The sequence below is a fragment of the Semicossyphus pulcher genome, unplaced genomic scaffold (genome assembly GCF_022749685.1).
Source record: "Semicossyphus pulcher isolate SPU_LCO1_2020_fin unplaced genomic scaffold, fSemPul1.0.p SCAF_13, whole genome shotgun sequence".
Taxonomy (NCBI): Eukaryota; Metazoa; Chordata; class Actinopteri; order Labriformes; family Labridae; genus Semicossyphus; species Semicossyphus pulcher.
In genome coordinates this window covers 23,908,437-23,929,029 of record NW_027211637.1, presented here as the reverse complement: position 1 = coordinate 23,929,029, position 20,593 = coordinate 23,908,437, and the positions used below count along the sequence as shown (strand labels likewise).

General features: G+C 42.6%; 1 protein-coding gene across 4 annotated transcripts; it reads left to right on the top strand.

The window, feature by feature from the left end:
* Positions 1 to 13,922: 13,922 nt before the first annotated feature.
* On the top strand, positions 13,923 to 20,032 carry hmga1a (high mobility group AT-hook 1a). Of its 4 annotated transcripts, none has more exons than XM_069660326.1 (5): positions 13,923 to 13,997; positions 14,934 to 15,053; positions 15,986 to 16,066; positions 17,077 to 17,133; positions 17,899 to 20,032. In XM_069660326.1, exons 2-5 carry the CDS (start codon positions 14,955 to 14,957, stop codon positions 17,959 to 17,961), a joined length of 300 nt encoding a protein of 99 aa, XP_069516427.1. In that variant the 5' UTR covers positions 13,923 to 13,997; positions 14,934 to 14,954; the 3' UTR covers positions 17,962 to 20,032. The 4 variants fall into 4 exon arrangements, with proteins under 4 accessions (XP_069516427.1, XP_069516430.1, XP_069516426.1 ...); XM_069660329.1 differs by lacking the exon at positions 13,923 to 13,997 and adding an exon at positions 14,152 to 14,236 and having other exon boundaries at positions 14,934 to 15,038; XM_069660325.1 differs by lacking the exon at positions 13,923 to 13,997 and adding an exon at positions 14,152 to 14,236.
* Positions 20,033 to 20,593: the final 561 nt, after the last annotated feature.

Sequence of the window (20,593 nt, the reverse complement as noted above, 5' to 3'; positions counted from 1 at the left end):
AAAGTTCTTTGAGGATTGAGTTAAGTTAACTTTTCATTAAGATTGACTGTTGGTGTAACAGTGTATTTAACAGAGAGGTATGACACAGGCAAATAAGCAAACATCTTTTTTTTTTTTTAAAGCACAATTCCTTAAACAGTGAACTTTCTTTTAATAAAGGACTTCCATTCTGCATACACACAGCGCTCTTAAGTTTCCTGCTTTCCTATTTCTTTTTTTGAAGAAGTCACTTCTGCCCTCAGAGCTGTGCTTTTGTCCTTCCTCTCCTTTATCCATCGCCTCAGTTTATCTAGGATGAGGATGCTGCCGACCATATATTGTGTGAATGTAATCCAATTTAGAGAAATGTTTGCGGCTGCAGCCAAGAGTCATTGTTATACATTGAGACACCCTATCAGCAGAAAGCCACCGAACCGCCTGTACAATCGCAGCGCGCAGGATAAGTCATGTTTGGTTTTAATCCTCAGAAGCAGCTGCAGTCAGAACACGGCTACAATGCTTTTTGAGAGCAGATGAACCTGTATGGTGAGGGAGAGAAGGCAGCCTAAGATGAACCCGGGAAAATATTTACACATGAAAATTATGTTTATTCAACAGGATTATCAATGGCCAGCTAAGGAGAAAGGCGCCTTTGAGGTTATATTAGCAAAATATACAAAGATTTAGCTACTGTGGGAATGAAGCAGAAATATTAGCTCTAGCATTTGCATCCGGCATCCCATAATCGTGCAAACCCTCCTGGTCACAAAGGAGCATTTTAAATAGAGTTATGGCTCTGTCTGAACATGCAAAAAAAGTACATTGAGCATTAAAGCTTATCTTAATTGCTTTTGCTGCTGATATTCCTCAGCAGTCCATCAGAGCTAAACTGCCTTTACAGTAACAGTGTGGAGGATGTATCCGAGTTTGTTCTTGCTACAGCTGCTTCTATGAGGATTAGAAACAGCTCGAATATGCTGAGAACACCAGATAAACCTGCAAAGTGCTTGAGACAGAAACCTGCGAGATATTTACTCGTATTCATGTAGATTAATAGTAGCCAACAGCAACACTTTTTCTGCTCCCAAAAGGATTTAAAGGGAGCTCTAACAGGCTGTTACCTCAACTTATTGTGGGTCAGCAGCCATGTTTGTATGCTTAAAAGCTGCAAGTTGACACAAATGAGTTATAGATGAATAAAGGAAATCTCCATAAGACGCTCTCAGATCACCATAATGCATTATTATTGTGATATTTAGACCGATGATTTCCTTCTGTGTGTGTTTTCTTTTAGGCTCGCGCGTGTTGTCAAACTCTAATTAGCCCAGCTGTTCTTTTGTCTGATATAAATAGGGGCCTGGATACATTTCTGTGTACACCAGCTTGTGTTTGGTAATCAGCAGAAATGGTTGAGGAAATAATCTGGCTTCAATATGAGCTGCATCAAAGGACGCGCAGCAGATTCTATACATTCGGGAACCTTTTACTGCTGTGACAAATTTCTATCAATCTGAGCATTAGACGAGACTCCAATATCCCCTCACCTCTTTCTGCAATGTGTGCAGTTAATCTGTGTTTTAAATGGAAAATGAAATGCAGACACTTAAACCATTTTTCTCTGTGGTTATTTTATTTTATGTATCTACTAAACATTTCAATAAAACACATTTTTAAGGATTAAAAAAATATATAAGGTGGATCTTGTTACTTGTTGACAGAGCAAGGCTACCTGTTTTCCGAAGTGTCAAGTCTTGATGCTAAGCTAACTGGCCGCTAGCTGTAGTTTTATATTTAATACACAAACTTTACCTTACAGAGTGGTATGAATCTTCTTTGCTAACTCTCTGCAAGTAATGTATGGAGAGGGTTTTCCCAAAATGTCAAAGTATGTATTTAAATTTGCAATTTTTTTGGCCAACAATGTTGACATTTTGTCAACCCAGAAAGTTGTGCTTATTGTGTTTTATACACCATGCAACATTCTGATTCATTTAGAGCCATGGTTCCCAACTGGTGGGTCGAGACCCAAAAGTGGGTCGCAGAGCTGTTGTCAGTGGGTCGCGGATGTGTGCTCGAAAAAAAAAAGAGTTGTGGCAAAAAGCTGATGCTGCGCTTTTATTTTGAAGGACATGGGTTTCCTATGACGTGCGTGCAGTGGTAGTGTACTTCATTCACAGTCCATGCGTCCACTGATTGGGTAATCCCAGCTACAGTTACATTCTTGAAACTTGATGAGCCCTACAGTAGTTGCATTTATGTTGCACTTTTTTAGTTTATTCCTGTTGAAAAATGCTGCTAAGTGCATGAATTGTAGAGGGAATATTTTCCTTGCACTGTTACCTGCCTGGTCAGGTAGCCGTCTCAGGTCCAAACTGCAACACTTTTTATTCAATAAATTTTAGTGGTCATTAAGGAGGTGGTGGTGGGTCCTGAGGCTAGACCAGTTAAGAACCACTGATTAAGAGTGTGTTCTCTATCAACATGACAAGTCTTAGTCAGATATTCACTCTCCTTTTAGCTCTGTTTTGGTCTCCTCCAACTCCCATATGCTCCACTGTTTACACCAGCTAGTTGCTAATTTTGTCTCACACACTGTATACAGTGAGTGAACCACAGCTTTTTTTACCCAAAAGAAAATGATATTGATGATGAAAATAAAAATAAAAATAAAAAAACTAAAGATCAGTACTCAAAACAAAAGAGGAACAATTTATTGCATAGTCAGTTGCACTTTGAATGTGTCACCTTTCACATACCTCTGATGCATATGTCACTGATCTTAAAGAAAAAGCCGCTGCTTACAAACACAAAGCAAATTCCTGGCTCATTTATATTAATGATTACATCTGTAAAAAAGTAGTGTACTAGTTTATACTCCTTTAGTTTCTATGTAATAATAGTGGAATATGCACTTCAAATAAACACCACTATTAGTAAATAAACAGACTTTAGCTATTTTGTGTTCTGTTCTTATGATAAAGTTCAACTTATTCCAAACATTCGGCAGGCACACTCAGACCCAGCGAAGCTTCAACTTTAAAAACTGAATGTAACCTTTAAACTGGAGTTGGTTGGAAATGTCACGTCCACATTTACCTTCTCCCTGTTGCCGTCGTGAAACGAGCCTCACATGCTGGAAATAGAAAAGGGAAAGTTTGTTATCTACTGCGCTGCAACATTTTGAATAGAGAATGGGAAAGAGTAAACAATAGCAGGGCACTCTTTCTCCCATTGACCGAACTCTCCTCCAATTACTTCCTTGTCTTTCCTTTCCTCTATTCTCATTTGTTACATCCTCTGTGACCTTTCTATTGGATGTGGCAGCAGTCAAACGTCAGCGTGTGAGCATATCATTGATAGAGGGATGGAGGTCATTACCAGCAGTTGTCTTGGAGAGGGCTTTAATCCCCCAGAAAGCTAAGGCCAGGGCCTGGCCTCTGGAGCTGGCTTAATTACTGGCTGAGTCTAATTGGCTCCTTGTCCGGGCTGCGATGAAAGCGGGATGTGACACTTAAGGCTAGACTTCCCTCTGCTGTCTGCCCTTTGTGTCAGTACCATTAACCTTTCCCTTCCACCTTCTACTCTGCCTTTTTATGTTCAATTAAAGGCACTATTTAAATCAGATGGAGTAGTAGGACTAAGAGCTTTGTCCGGGGTTTAATAATTGCACCTTGAACTACTATTATAGGCTTGGCCTCTTAGATGTAAAAATCCTTCGTGCTGCTCATTTATTTAGCTGCAGAATATTGTGCTTTGCAACAAGTCTTAGCTTGAAATTGTTGCACATGATTTATGTATGTGGGAATTATGTGCATGCATGTGTGCGCTTGTTTGTTGGTTTGTGGGATGTTCTTTTATTTTCAAAGTGGACCACGCATTGAAAATATGCTTAATTAGTTGCTGTACGTCGGCAAAATGGTAAAAACTTCCAATAAGAATATTCAAAGTGAACAATACTTGAAAGGAAGCAAAAATCTGCAAAGTAAAGCCGTGCTCTGTGTTTGCCCTTTGGGGTATTGTGAGCTTTGGTGTGCATTGTCACTTCTGTGTAATTAATCATACAACCTAACTGCATTCACAGGGTCCCCTTTGGTTAATTGGACTGCAGCTGCAGAATGGACTAAGCGATGATTTATTCAGCAGGCAGGTGGAACGCCACCCTGCAGCCCCCCTCCCAGGTACCGAGGATGGATGGCTCATTCCTGCACCCCGCTACTCCCCGCGCTCCTCCATCCCTCAGGCCAATCGACTCTGAGGGCACACTTACAAGATGGGCCTCAGGGTGACAAAATGAGAGGAGGAAAGGTACAGTGGAATCAATTTCCCCTCTTTTTCCGTATTCAGGACTCGTACTAGTAAGAGCAGGAGAATGGATGAAGATATTGACCAACTGTACAAAGTTGAACAACTGAACTTCCTCCCAGTGCCTGTTGTCACGTAACAAACAAACACTAGAGCCAGCCAAAGGTGACGCCCTCTAGACATTTACTGCACTCTCCACTTCATGGGTGTTTGTTTCATTTACTGGTCGTGCTGTGAGGCAGACCGCCGGTAACTACATCATTTCAGGCTTGTTGGCAAGCCGAGCAACTCTGCCAAGCCTTGTTACACTGTTTTATCTGAGGTCAGGATTGTTTGGTCCTGCACAGCAGAATGAAACTTATGTGGTTAAGACAAAAACATCCTTTTCAGGCGGATTAATCGACTGTAAAGAGTCCAAATTCAGTCGTTGAATAAACCAAAAGCCATATCCAATTTTCTATATTCACACGGGGGGCTATTTTCCTCTGCTAATCTGCTTTATAATGTTCCACAGCTGTGTTTCAGGTTGGTATGTCAAAGGGAATGTGACAAGTTATATTTTCACTGCTTCCCCATTGATCTGTTATTAAAAATTCATTGGATAGTAAAAATCTAAAGGTACATAGGGCCATATATCAAGTAAAAACAACATATTCGATAACCCATTAGCTACCGTTAGACAACAGCTAATCTCTATTTACAGATTCTACATAGAAATGTAATGCGGCGTAATGACATTCCGGCTCCCATCAGCGGCTATCTGAGGATGATTTAGCTTCTTATTAATCTCTATAAACAGACATCTGCATGCTAACAGCTAACAATCTGTTCTCGATCTAAATTTCAACTTGAGATAAATTCCCTGACGCGTTACGAAAGCTGTTCAGCGTTAGGATTTCCCGATTTACTCGAATGCATCAGAAGTGATCGATCCGACCTCCATTCACCAAAAAGCATTTTAAAAGTTGTTTTCTTCTCCTCTTGAGGACAGACCTGACAAAGCTTCATTTTGACTTTTTACTAATCTGCATCATGATGTTGAAATTTCGGCTAAGGTAAGACCCGTTAATTAACAGAAAAACAGTTTCTTTTTCTGTAAACAATGCAGCACGCAGAAAAGGAAGTCTTGACTGGAAGTCGTTCGAGATCCTAAAGCTAAATCGTCGTCCGACTATACCCGATGGGATCTGAGATTGGACAACAGCTAAAGTTAGCTTCAAACAACTTCAGAGCTAACAAAACAGTTTGATAGTGTCACATCATCTAAAAGGCATAAAAACCTAGTTAATTGTAACATTAGCTAAAGGTTATGTGAGCTAGGAAAGCAGTGACATGATAATGTTAGCATTAAACAACTTTCTGGCTAACCTTACAGTTTGGTAGTGTTACACACTGGGAAAGGCATTTAATTCTAGCTAACAGTAATGTGAGCTAGCTTCTAATTATGTTAGCTAGGGAAGCAGTTTAGTGATAATGTTAGCATTCAAGTATTTCCTAGCTTACCTCATTGTTTGATAGTGTTGGGGAAAATATAATATCCTAGGCAACAGTAATGTAAGTGAGCATTTATGAAAGCTAGGGAGGCAGTGATATGATAACCATGTGTAAGATTCCCTCATACAATTTGCCTGAAATACAGCAGTATGAATTAAAGCAGTGTGTGGGCGTCCCACTCGGAGTGTAGTGTCAGAGGAAAATGGCCACTATGTGAATACAGTGAATAGTATCACATTAAGGTTAAAGACTCATTTTAAATTTAGAACAAGTTGTATTACTCCCTTAGATGAGAGTTAAGTGTATAGTTCTTAGGTCTCTTTCATAATGGAATGTGCTGGCCATACAGTAGTTTGTCAGATTACAGTGTTTTTATTTATCTTCCTGTTCAACCCTCTGTGACATTACACAGATAATCCGTCAGATGGAGAATAGACTTTATAATATACAGGACCAATACATCAACATTAGGATCACCCCTTCTCTTGCTGTAGTTTGTTTCAGTGCTGCTGGCGTACCATTACCCTGAGATAACCACACTTTAATAGTTAATGCAGCTGTGGGGCTCCCTCTGCATTGCAAATGGACCCATCCGTCTCACCTAGACCCCCGCGGGTGGCAGCGCCACAGTCCATCTTCAGCAACTCTAATCATTCATCAATAGGCAGCTATCTGACACCCGCTTACACAGGATACCGAACACTGTGATGTGGTCAAGGCCAGAGACGGACATCCTGGTGTCAGGGAGGGGATCTGTCAACTGATATTACTGCAGACACCACTGTGGGACTTCCCAGCTACAACAGCTGGATTGCAGGCTCCAAGTACAATCTAAAACGGACTCTGTTCAAACCTGTCTAGACACCAGAGACAGAAAGGAACCAATGCATTATTTACATGATAAGTGCTTCACATTATATAAGGGGGCGCTCAACAGATTTTACACATCAAAGTGTGTTTATCGGTCGCTGGGAGTACGACTGCTTATGTAAAAGTAAAGTTGTATGACACTAAATGTGTCTGACAATGAAAAAATATCTGGTCGTGTAGAGTTAGAGGAAAAGAGTAGACGAGAGATCACTCTGCACTTCTGCTTGGGGCTAGCGGCTAGAAGCTACATTAGCCGCTGCTGCTAACTGATCCCTTTATTAGGTTTATAAAGGCACTCCAAATTTTATATTTGTACACAGTTTTGAGTCGCATCATGGCGATTGTAGGATCAATGCTTTTGGAAGTTGTTTTGTTTTTTTTGCCCATTCATTTCTTGTGATTGCCTAAACATCAAATTTCTACCCTTTAAATATATTCATAGTGTGTAGATTATGAAGAACAGTTGAACATATATAACAAGTTTGGGGCGGTGTTCTTTAAATGTCACTGCCTGGCCACTCTTTGTTTATACAAATTCAATTTACTCCGGTCCAGAGACACGAGTGCCCTCTTTCCAATTTGCCTGACAGGGGCAGGCCACAAAGAATGCAATCAATAAAACAAATGCTGAAGTGACTCAACTCTGCAGCTGAGCCTGGCACTTGTTTTGTAGAAGGAGTGTGTAAACCTTTTATCCCCAACTGTAAAGCCTGCTCTTATTTGCTGTTGTGGTCATCACATCAGCAATCCGCCGAGAGAATCTGCTCTCTATTCCCGCTGGAAATAAAGAGCAGTGATAAAACTGAGCCCAGATCTCTTCGATAAGTAACCGGCACAGATGCAGCCCAGGCCGGCTGCCTTCTCCTGGGACTGCAGCTGCCATGCTGGGATGTGACAGGCCCCGAAATAGGCAGGCGGGCCCCTTCCCTTTTGATCAATCAGGTAAGATGGAGAGGGGTAGCATGAATTCCAAAACTCCAGATGCACCATCACCAAGGTGACTCATCTATTACCCCTCCCAACCACTCTGAATTCACTCTCATCTGTCAGGCTGACACTGGCCCTTCGCTGTCTCTACTTAAGTTGGCTTTAGACCTGATGAGGGTCAGTAGAATTAAGCAGTGACTCAATTTAGCTCCCTCCGATTGTCATTTCTAGAGGGCAGGCTTTAAATCACCTGCAGTAAGTGGACTCTATATTTAATGAGGGAATTGGAGCCACCTTTTACCTTTACCTTAGGTGAATATTAGCACCTTTTTTCACTTCCGAAAATTCCTAACTCCTTCGAGAAATGTTTGATGGAACAAGGTTGTCACAGTGATTTCTACATAACATCTTTATCGATTCACGTTTCCTGCATTTCTCATGACAGCAAACCTGCAACTCCTCGGCTTCAGGTGAAGAATCATAGCTTGTTGGGTTTCTTCAGGGTAACACCACCATCTGCTGGACATCATCACTAATGTGCCTGGCTGCTTGAGGGAGACGTCCTTGACCACCGGCGCTAAGGTGTGTGTGTTTTATCACTGAGACATGTGGAGAGGTAAATACATCAACACAACAACACTTCAGCAGAGATTCATGTCTGCAGAGAAAATCTGTTCATGGTGGAAGAAGGATAAGAGGCAACAATTCTTCTTCTACTTCTGCTGATGGTTCTTAGTGTTGTTGTTTTTGTTGTTTTCTCCTCACATGTAAATAAGCTGTAAGAAAAAAAGTTATTTTCCTAAAAACCATAGTAACCAGTGCTCTTCATGTTCAAGAACCACCACAAGATGGTGTCATTTCTCAAAGATGTCGCATGTTGGTTTCAGTATTATTTTACAAACCTAATCTGTGACTGCCACCTATTGGTGAGAGAGAAAACTGCACCTTATTAGCAATTATTACAAACACTGGCTCTACATGTAAATATACAACATATAAACATCCATCCATCATCTATACTGCTTATCCTGTTCAGGGCCACAGGGGGGCTGGAGCCTATCCCAGCTGTCAATGGGCGAGAGGCGGGGTACACCCTGGACTGATCGCCAGTCAATCACAGGGCTGACACATGGAGACCATTCACACTCACACTCACACCTACAGGCAATTTTAGAGTCACCGGGGAACCTAACGAGCATGTCTTTGGACTGTGGGAGGAAGCCGGAGTACCCGGAGGGAACCCACGCATGCACGGGGAGAACATGCGCACAGAAAGGCCGTCTTCGTCCGAATGAGGAGCCTTCTAGCTGTGAGGCGACCGCGCTAACCAGCAGCCGCATATAAACATATAAATATAAAAATATAGGTAGCTAAATAAAGCAGGGTGTTGTACAATCTCGATATTAAAATGAAGATGTAAAAAGCGGTTGCAATACAGATCTGTCATCACATAATGAATGTCAGCTTGAGGAGTGGTGCACTGCTGCTGACCCTGACCTCTGACCTCCCTGTAAAGGCACCGAGCAGGAAGCGTTCAGGGACGAATAGATTTAAGGGGAAATATGGGTTGTGTGCATGATTCTTGACATTAATACACTCAATTTATTGGACTGCGTGTGGTTTAAAATGAATGATAAGAAGAAATAGACCCTAATAGTACAACACGTAAGAAATTAGTCATAAAGAAGAAGGACCTTTTGGCACGTGATGGCTGATGTTGCCAAAAGGAAGTTTCAAATATGGCTTTATTTTCACCCTTAGAAATTTCACAGGCTTGAGTCACAGTATGACTGATGCACCCGCTGGATCCCGGTCCAAAAATCTCAGGATGTGGATCTGAAAGTATTCGAAAGGGAGAGTGGAGCGTTGACTCAGTGACCGACGGACGGACGGAGGTGAAATTAGGTAGTGTAAGAGCTGCGATTATTCCAATACTTATAGGAGTATCACATAAATACAGCTCTGTGTTCACTAAACAGGCTGCACGCGCTACTTCCTGTGTTTGTGTGAGTCAGATACTACTCATGACTGAATCAGCCTGGCCCCGGTCCCCCCGCCCACTAACCTCCATCCGCCCCCTCGCAGAAGTATAAAAGACACCCACACACATATTCCCATCTCCGCCCACCTTGCCTTTCAACTGCTCCCACACTTTTCCTCTCCCCTCCCGGCGGATTTTCTCTCTCCTCCTCTCTCTAATGCTCCTTTCTCCCTCTTTTTTTTCTCTTCTCCCTCTCCTCTGAGTGGCGTGTGTGTATGTGTGCGTTAGTCATGTTCGGGCTCATCCAGGGCCAACAGCAGCACAAGCACAAGGGGGAAACCCAGGCGCAGGCAGGAATAGGATGTTTTGTCCACATCTGTTAGTTGGTTTGGCTGCAGCACTCTTGCGGTTTACGCAGCGCCTAAAAATGGATCGAGCTAAAGAGAATGGGCTGCTGGAGGGGAAGACGGATGAGCATATAGGAGGGGGGGGCAGGAGGACATAGGTGGGGGGAGGGGGGGAGCATGCCAAAGTGGGCTAAGACCCCCCCCACCCCTGATGGTTAATAGGATTCTGTCTGCCCTGAGCTGCTGCAGAGTTCACGAGCCAGGAGACGGCTCTGAGGAGGACGTCTGAGGTGGAAGTGTTTGTCTCTTGGAAGATTTGATTAGCATGTAAATTCAAAGTGAGTCACCGGTTTGTTTTTGTGGGGGGGGGGTTTGTCCCACAGGTTCAAATCCGGACCAGAAAACAATTAGTCTGCGATAAGAGGCGGTGATTTGATTTAGCGTGACTTCTGAAATTAATCTCTTTGAGGACCCTGATATAATTGACCTCCGAATGATTGTCATTGCTCAAAATCCAAGAGATATTTTTTAGACTTTGAGTACTCATTAGGAGTTGAATTCAGCGGAAAATGTGGACTTTATTTTGTGCTTTTTTAAAGACACAAATTTTACGAACGGTCAGGACAGGAAAGCATCTTTTATTCAAATTGCTGACACGACTATTTCCTGTGTCTGTACAGTGGTTTTTATCAGTTCTTCGCAGCATCAAAATGAAGCAAAAACAGCATCAGGACATTGTAAACGCGTAATTGCAAAATATTTTGCTCAAATTTAAAGACTACTCTCTTGATGAACGTCAGAATTAAACCCCACACTGATGCGGTTACAAGTGTCGGCACTGATTTCACATTTATTCTAACCAACTGTTTTCCCTCGCGTCTAAAAATGCAAAAAATTTGTTTTCCATCATCGTCCGCCCCGGTCACATTACCCAGTCCCCTGATCGGTCTCCAGGTGGTGCCAGTGGTTGAGGAGGACGACATTCCTCACACACACATACACAGAGCGGACCTATTTCCCTGTCTCCATCCACACACACTGAGGGGCTGGTATGGCAGAGATGTGTGAGGGTGTGGGGGATGGGGCTGAAGTAGTTGTGGAAGATAGAGAGGAAGGAAGTGAATAGAGTGAGAAATGGGGAGGGATGGGGGTGGCATGCAAGGCAAGCACATGCTGAGCGGAACATTGGACTCATTGAGAAAAGCGCTCTCTCCATTCATGCCCTATCCAATCCCCTTCTCACCAAACTCCCACTCCTCTGCTATCATGTACGTACTGTACACTGATATCTATCAGCTGCTTTAAAGAGACAAAATAATGTTTGTTTTATCTCAACTTATTTCTCATAAGTCCTGACAGAACTGATGCAGGAGGGAGATACACACGCAGCAAATGGCCGCTCGAGCGCTCTCAGGTCACTCTACATTCTCAGTATCTGTTTTCAATTGCATAGTGGAGGACCCATCAACTCCAGATGGGCGGCCCATTTACATGTGAAACCCTTGTGTGAAAGTAGTGGTAGGTGGTTTGATTAGAGCACAGTTTGGAGTGTGTCCTCTGTATCCACCACACCCCTGCAACAGACATCACATGTTTGTTTTATATGCAAAATGGGCTCATCAACACCGGCTGTGAGCAACATGGAGGGTTTACCTGTGTGTCTCTGCGGACGAATGAGCGGTAGGTAGCAGACGAGGGTGTTTTAAGGAGCACAAAAACTTGTTTATACTCAATTTAATAGCAGAAAACCAAACAGGATTTGATATGTGCTTTTTATTTTGTGTAATTTTTGTCTTTGTCTTTGAAATCTGCTAAAAAAATTGTCCTACTTACTGTGCAAATATATTATTAAAGCTTGCTATATTTAACTTGGAAACTTCTTGGAAAGTCTTAAAAGCTGTTTCAAGAGTGTTCTGGTCAAGAAAGGTAGCTTTAACGCAGAAATAATGTTTGACATAAAACACAAACTGTTCCAAAAATGAGAACTAGACAAACATGTGTTCATAAAATGATTATTCATTTATAATAAATACAATTTTCTAATACAATCAGTAAAAGATTTCATCCAAGAAACAACCCACAAAGAACCATAAAACAACACACAAGCTGTCAGTAGTAATTTGCTGCGAGAGGTTTTTTTCCACATTTCTCCAATATTTGCTTTACACGATAAAAACCCTCTTCATAGAAAAAATACTTTAAATAATCATTTTCACTTGGTTATAACTCGCAGACAAAAGCTGCTGTTGATGCTGAGCTTGTAGTCAACTTTGCTTCTTGTTTAAAGGTGTTACACAACAAAAAAGTTGGAACCGCTGTGCTAAAATTACCCAACATGCCAGCAGCATAAAGAGAGCGCACACTGTTTCTGCAGCAATACTTTCAATTCAAAGACAGAAAGCACATTCAGTTATGAGTAGTTTGTTTGCACATAAGCTTTAAAAGACAATAAGACGTGTAAAAAGTTGTGCAGAGGAGGTTAAAGCCAAAGTCTTGAGGAAGATACCTCCCTTATAAACATCAAAAGTGACAGACAAAAGATTGTGTATTGCATCAAGGTTACAAGACAAAGCAGTGATTAAGTTAAGTAATAGGTTAAGATGCTTTACAACCATATATATGTAAAGTGTTATAACTCTTTGCTAATATAGACTCGATGAATTTAACTTATGAAGTAACTTACAGCGGAAAGTTTCAGGTAGAAGGAGAAGCAAATATTAAAAGCTCTTTTATCTGTTTTAGTTCAGTCTACAGGATCGAGCCCTGGGAGCAAGGCTCATAGTCAGTTACACCTTTTGTCCTATAAAAATACAAAGGTAAGGTTCCTGTAATCCAATAATGCCTTTGAAGAGTAATAATCGATTCTTTTTTACTCTAGTATGTTATAAATAAGTCGCCGTAAAAACCCAGTAAAGCATTTTTGCCTGGTAACGCACCGCATCAGTCTTTGTTACACCACACCTATACTTGTTTTATCTATTTACACCCCGGTGTTTGCCGACCTAGCCTCGTGTAGCTTGGCATGAATCGGGATAAATTAGTCATCTGTAGTTAAAAAAAAATGGAAGTAAGTCTCAGTGAAATTCCACCAACTCTTACATCACTGAAACGCTTGAGAGAAGCTTTGGGAGACTTACACTTCCATCAATTTCACTTTATACTTCCTCGTTACAGCAGGTCAGGTGGAAATGTTATACTTTTTAACTCCATTTAGCCTATCTGACAGATCATTAAAATAATCACAAAGATATTTTATATCAAGATAAATCTTATGATATACCTATATGTATATATATATATATATATATATATGTGTGTGTGCTGAATTATATAAGTACTCTAAAGTAAATCAAATAGACTATAGCTCCACCTAGACCAGCTATAACAGTAAACTACTAGTTGCACATTAATACGCTGTAATAATAAGCAGGTGAATGGACCATTTGTCTGCCTTAAGTTTACTAAGTTAAAGGTACATTTTACTCATTTCTACATTTTGAATGCAGGACTCTGTAATATTCAAATGGTGGTACTGCCACTTTAAGGCGAGTAATTTACCTGAATGCTTCTTCAGACCGTGTCAGGGGTCATGTTTTAGGAGGAAAATAACAAGAAATGCCTTTCTGAGCTCAGAACCGGCTTGTTTACATTGGGGGAGGTCACAGTTCACCCACCATCACTGTGGAGACTGTGGTATGTAGGTGATGATGTCAATGCAAACCATCATCAGATCCGCTTTATTTTGAAAAACTTTATTTTTCTTTTTTTTTTTGGTGTTGCTAAAAATGTGTTCCAAAACTTTTTACACATGTTTGTGGGTGTTTTGTGATCAAACCTGCATAATATGAAGGATCCCGGCGGAGGAAGAGGAGGTGGAGGAGGAGGACGAGGAGGAGGGGGCAGCAGAGCTCCTTCAGTGCTGTTGGTGGCCCATTTATCATATCTCCGCCCTCCAGTGTTTCAGCTCCCATGAGGGCGGCTCTTTAAATTGCCCCAAAACTGCTCCTGGCTGGCGCCTTTTTCCCCCCTTATCTGCTGGAGACGAGACGCACGTGCTATTTATAAGACGTCGTTGGATCAAACTTCTCAACCGGCAGGTAAGACATTTTAATTCTTCTTTCTTCTTTACATATGTAGTGCTTTTCCTTTCCAATTCATAAGTGTTTTTTCAGCGCTGCATGAGCTGGGATTTGGAAGGGGCGGGCAGTGTGTGTCTGACGAATAAAAGCTGTAGCCTATAGATCGGTGCAAGGCTTTTAACCGGGTACAACCAGCCAGGCTTAAAGGAAACATTTCGTCTTAAATTTAGAGCAGAGGTTATATCAGAGCGATAGAGGTGAGTGCACAAAACGACAGCGGTGAGCGAGAGAAACTTTGCATGCTTGAACCGATTTAAATGTATTTTTATTTTATTTAAAGAGCCGGAGCTCCGGCGAGAGGAGGCTTGCATGCTCTGAGAGCGCTGCCGTCTATTGTTGCTTTGGCCCGGGCTTTCACCGCCGCGAGCGAACCCAGTTACCTCGCTCGCTTGCATTTTTTCTGCGCTTGAAAAAAATCATGCAGGGTCTGATTTAGCCTGCAAATCCCACGGAGCACACACCAGTCATTGTGTATATAGGCGTGTGTATTCGGCGTGCAGACATGCTGTGAGATAGTTTCTTGCGCAGGCCCGATTAACTGGCCACAACAACTAGGGCCTCTAAACATGGTCGGTGCGGGGAAAGGGAGCGTCGGGTTCAGCCGTGTTGTGCAGATTTGTGCGTCCTCAGACCGCCTACGGAACCCGGTGATATCATCCCCGGCCGGTTTGATATCAACCCCCTGTTTGTGAGGCACATTCGGCTGTGTAATGGAGCACGGATGAGACCGAAATAGAGCTGGAAATAAGTGCGGATTAATTGAGTTAAACGCGTTACCGGTTCGGTTTGTTGTTGCGGTCAGTGAGTTTAAATGCCCTAGTATTTTCTCTGCTGAGTGTGAACTCGACGCCCTGTCCTGCAGTAAGCCTGAGCGGTGTGATTTATCTCCTACAGGTCTGAAAAAGCGAGGCAAACATGAGCGACAAGGGGACAGTCTCACCGAAGGAGAAGGAGGCTACAGAGAAGAGGGGGCGTGGAAGACCCCGTAAGCAGCCACAGGTAAACACCTCTGACGTAAGTAATTTTTATTTACATCTACCGGCGAAAGTATTATATGGCTGTTGCATGGAATAACAATATGCATGAAGAGTGTAATAGCAGAAACAAAACAAGCCCACATCTGTTCCAGTTGATGGTCAGGTAGATACTGCAGGTCCATGTCATCAGCCCCTGTTATAATACTGATCAATGTAGATATGGCTGCAGAAAACCCCTGTGACCACGTCCTCACCCCTTATCTCTGTAAATGAAGAAGTCTGCGACAAACTTCCTGTGCGTCTCACTGGTTTGTAAGCAAACCTGTAACCCAACACCTTTAAACTGGTTTTAACCCCCCCGCCTCGCCTTGCAAACCCACCTCAGCTCTCCTTGTCATGTAATGGATGACATAGCAGCGTGGAGGCTCAGAATGGCTCATATAGCTGTCACTCAGCGCCGGGTGTTTTAGGATTGAATTGCTCGGTTGCTACGAGCTGCGGTTGTAAACACTCGAGAAATGCAACAGGAGATGAGTCGGCCATGGCATAGCTTACAACCACAAATTTGCACATGAACAAGATGTCTCCTCTCATACTGAGGTTACCTTGCATGTTGGCGTTGATGGTAATCCCCTAAAATTTTAAGTCAGATGTTCCTCTTTCTACACCTCACTGAGGTGGCTCTGTCACTTTCATTTTGAGTTCTTAGCAGGGTTTAGCAGCCAATGTTTTTGTTTGTCTTATTGAACAGTTAAGTAAGAGTGCGGTTTGTTTACATGTCACACCATGGCAACCTGCAGTTCTGACCACCTGTCAGTCTCCCTGACCTTCAACAGTGACATTTGTATGCAGGAGTTTTGCATGATGAAGTGTGCCATTCATCTATTTTTGCACAAAGTTTGCCATCTTTTGTTTATGTTGTTTTGGTATGCTAACTCTCTTTTCTTCTTCTTCTGTCTTGATTATCAGGAACCAAGTGGATCTCCCACTCCAAAGAGGCCCAGAGGACGGCCGAAGGGCAGCAAAAACAAGACCACCACCAAGGGCAAAGTAAGTCAACGCTGCCTGCTGTCATGTTTTTACACGGTGACAAGTCATGATTTCTGCTTCAGCTAACATGCATCCTGAGCCAGAGTGACATCCACGCCAAAAAAGATGGCATTCAGTATCCCATCATCCCCCTCTCTCGCAGGCGTTTCCCCTTTGCTGAACCCTCGATGCCTTTCAGTTGATGCACATTTTAACGGTAGCTAACCTCATCCTCTTAAAAGGACGTCCTGCTGTTACTTGTGATATATCTGCTGGCTGCGATTTAGCAGCTTCCTTTCATGGTGTCAGAAATAGCCCGGCTAGGGTTTCCCATTGTGAGGACCCTGGTTTACTGCCTTACTTTTTTTTTATTTTGAGTGATGCTCTCTCTGTACTTCCTGTCCTCCAGCTTCCTGCAGCTTGTCATGCACAGTGCGGTGCAGGTGCAGAGGCCGCAAAGACTGTTTCCAAGCTGACACTAAGCACCCCTCCGCCCCCACCCAGCACACAGCCCTAGTTCTTCTCTGCCTGTCGTCTCCATAGCAACAACTGATTTTCTCCCTCGCCCCAACCCTCCAGCTCCCCCGTGCGCTGTCTTTTCTACTATGTATAGGAAACGGAGAGAGAGAGGGAGAAACAGGGAGAGAAGAAGGCACAAACATGTATGATATAGGTTTTAGCAGCGAGGGCCAAGCTGTGGAGGGTTTGTGTCTCTGCGCAGTTCCACCAGCTGTCTCTGAGCCTCAGACCAGGTGGCCAGCGAACTGGAGTGCCCTGTGTGCAGTTCCTGTCGGCCTTCCAGATAATAGCCAATGAACCCAATGCCCCCTTCCATCCGCCTCATTACAGGGGTATTGCTGCCATCTGCTGGCAGCTCCAGGAAGAGCTCTGTGGAGATATGGATTGTTTATACCACAAATTTTGCAACCAAAAATAACCGAGCAAATACGGAGATCACTTGAGGATAAAACATCCCAACATAATGAAAAGGGCTCTTTTTTTTTAAACCTGGCTTTTGTTTGCTTTCCCAGAAGGCAGCAGCAGCCCCATCTGCAGGCGGAAAACGCAGGGGAAGACCTAAGAAGGAGGTAAGAGTTCGTTCAAGAACAGTCGCTGCTCACATTTGTTCAAACCATTCCTCTAGAAATTGAATTACGATTGGTATGACTGTCTGCAGGGCGAAATTGCATTTTCCTAATTCCCCCTGCCTCCTTCCTCTTGGACGAGTCATTTTTTACTCATCACAGCTATTTTGGTTCTCGTGTGTTGATTTCAAGACGCTCCTTGTTCCTTAAAGTGTTTCTACTGGTGTAACCGGCAGCATGGTTTCCTTTTTGTACCAGCAAAGCGAGCCGCCAGCCGGTCAAAGATGCATGTTTAATCTAGGAAGAAATTGCGGTCTTGTAGTAACATTCTGTCATGTGCATGAGTGGTCAGGGCGTACTCTGAAAGAAGAAGTCTGGATTGAATTAGTCACAGAAAGGAATGACCCAGAGTTACCCTCCTAGCGAGCCCGCTCATTTTTATGAATGAACATCTCAGGCTGCAGCGAGTGTGAGGAGGGAAAAAAAAGGCAAAAGCAGGATGCCTCATTGTGACTCACCACTCTTATGAATCACTTTTCACTACAGATGGCTCACCCTTCCCCTGGGTGTTCTTCATGCCACAGTGGTTTATCAAAGAGATTTATAATAACATTTTTTTTCATGTTGGTACTTGGGGTTTTTAAAAGTAAAAACAGTCACGTTGAGGCATGAATCACAGGCAGCCACTGTTGATGCCACTTGAGAGGCATTTTCCTTGTGGGTGCAGTCAAAGCCTGACCGAATGTTCTCCACTTCCTTCTGTCGCAGGAGAAGGAAGAAAAGGCATCCCAGGAATCATCTGAGGAGGAGGAAGAAGAAGAGGACCAGTAATTCACAACGCATGCTACCTCACTCAACATACTGACTTACTGTTAACCAGAACTGGGCTGTATCTCCAACACCAGTGCCACCACATGACCACTGTTCACGACAAAGCCCCTCTTTGCCAAAAAGAGAGGGTTTACACAGTACAAATATCATGCAACAGCACTGGATAGAACGATGGACCTTGCTCAAGCATAGATCTAAGAATTACATGAAAGGTGTCAGCCCTTTTCTCTACATGTCATGTTATCACAAAGTCTTTTATACTGGACAAAAAGTGTGCTCTGAGGAGCCTGGACGTTTCCGTTTGTTCCCCTTAAAGATGGTTCGTAGGACATTTTCTCTGCTTAATGTTACTTATTTGTTGTACCCGCATCTGAGATGGTAGGGCGTATAGATTTTTCTCCATGTTTTGTACTGGACAAAGGTGAATTTTACCGATACTTGCTGGTTTTTTTTGTTTTTTTTTGTTCCTCGTGTGTTCGTGTGAAGTGGTTAACCTCTCCCTTTTGCATCGTGTTATAGATGGAGTTGAGCTTCAGCGTGTAGGATGAGAATAGGTAACTGATGGTAGAAGTGTTTATTCCATTTCTAACCTGCATAACTGATTGTTTCCCCTCCTCTTTTTCTCACTAGTAGAGCTGAATCATGTTAACCACCTCTCCCTCCCTCCTCCTCCTCCTCTTCTCCTGTAGATCAGTTTAGAGTTAGCTTCTCGAACTTCCTGCGCAGTCCTCAGCGTGTAGAGGGGAGATGTAAAGTGTATCGTTAGTGATCAGAATAGACTTACTGTTTTGTTCCTTCGGGTTACATACCATTTAAAAAAACATGAGTGTGCTGCTTTTCATGATATAATAAACTCAACCTTTTTTGGTATATAACGTGTGTTTTTAAGGATACGGTCGGCAGAGTTTTAGGCTGAGAGCATCAGTGTCGTTTCTTCAGGGAGCTTTTACAAATGCTGTTACATTGGCGTCTTTGTCTTCACATGGGCCCTCCGTTTTTCCAAGCGCTCGCCCAATCACTCGTCAGGCAAATCGCAATCGGTCAAACAAGGAGTTTGATTGTAATAGAGGATAGTCGGTGGCACTTCTATCCAACAGGGCTGTACGTTTTTGTCATTCCATCTAGCTCTCACTGCTTCACCTAGCTTGGTCCTTCTGTCATCACTTAGTACAGTAATATACTTTTCTTAGTCTTGAACATGTGTGTTGTTTGTATGCTGTCCGCTACAGGAAATAAAAGATGTTTGTGTATTTCTAAGTGTCAGGGAACCCGCGGTCACAGTCCACTTAACTGGGTTTTTCCACACACCTAAGCTGCTACAACCTCAGTTACGAAACCCGGAAAACTGCAAGCAGGCAATACAAGGCCTGGGATTTCATACCTCACTCAACAGCTTACTTTACCATATAATGATTGCATTTAACTGGTTTTCTGTTGTTTTTAAATGTAACCTCTGGCATGAGATGGAAAGATGTCGTTATTACAAAGTTTGTGTATTTTTTTTTTCTTTTTAACCTGACTGAAATAAATCAATTTGGTGATTGTGTGTGCATACACAGCACGTCTTGGCTCGTCATAACCGGAGCTCGCAGACAGGTTTTTTTTATTTTTTTAAATGTGTGAAGCAAGTCAGGGAGACCTGTCAGCTTGACAACTGTGTTCGCTGACTGTGGTAGATTAGCAGGTGTGTTTTTAAATTCTTCTGGTGCACTGAAATGTTGGTTCAGATTTTCATGGACAAATGTTTGTGTGTTTGTGATAGACTGGGCGCTCTTTCCACTAAACTTCTTCTGTTGGCCTCCGTGTGTTTGGCACACGCAGCCACCCTCGCCATACTCATACAACGGTCATTTCATGTCATTTTTCAAAATCCTCCAACAACTCTCGACAATATCAGTGTCATTTCTCATACCAACAATCTTGCATCCGTTCATTTATATACTGTAAACTCAACAGGATGGGATCATTCTTTTTAATGTACACCGTATATAAATGTACAATGTCTATATTTCTATGGTGCCCTACAACAATTTGTATCAGAAATGGTCAATAAAGAGAATTTTCTTTGTCATTCCTGTTAGTGTTGTCTTTGTTTTTAGGCATATTAGCATAGAGCTAAAATTGTAACTTGTAGCACAAGTCGCTCTTCTGATGGACTAATTTCCAGAACTTCATGTGGAATCAACCTGGATGTTACAAAGATATTAATTTGGAGAGCCGGTTTTGCTCAGCCGTTAGAGCGCGTGCCCCACATACAGAGGCGCAGCCCTAGGCGCGGCCCTCGACGCAGCGGCCCCGGGTTCAACCCCAACCCTCGGCTGTATGTCTTCCCATCTATCCACTGTCCTACTCGAAGGCAAAAAAGTCATCTTAAAAAAAAAAAGTTTTATTAATTTGCTGAATAAAGTGTTCAAGTTTTGACTTGTTACTGCACACTCCTTAAAAACCACTAGATAATTGCTTGACCTGATTTATTTATCAGGGTTCAGGCTCAACTACTCTGGTGAGAGCAACTGTGTCTGTGACATACCGTATTATATATAAAAGATGGGCAAGAAAATTGCTTTAATCTATTTTTCTGTTTGTCAATACATAAAAGGAGGGTATAATACAGATTGTACTTTTCCTTTGT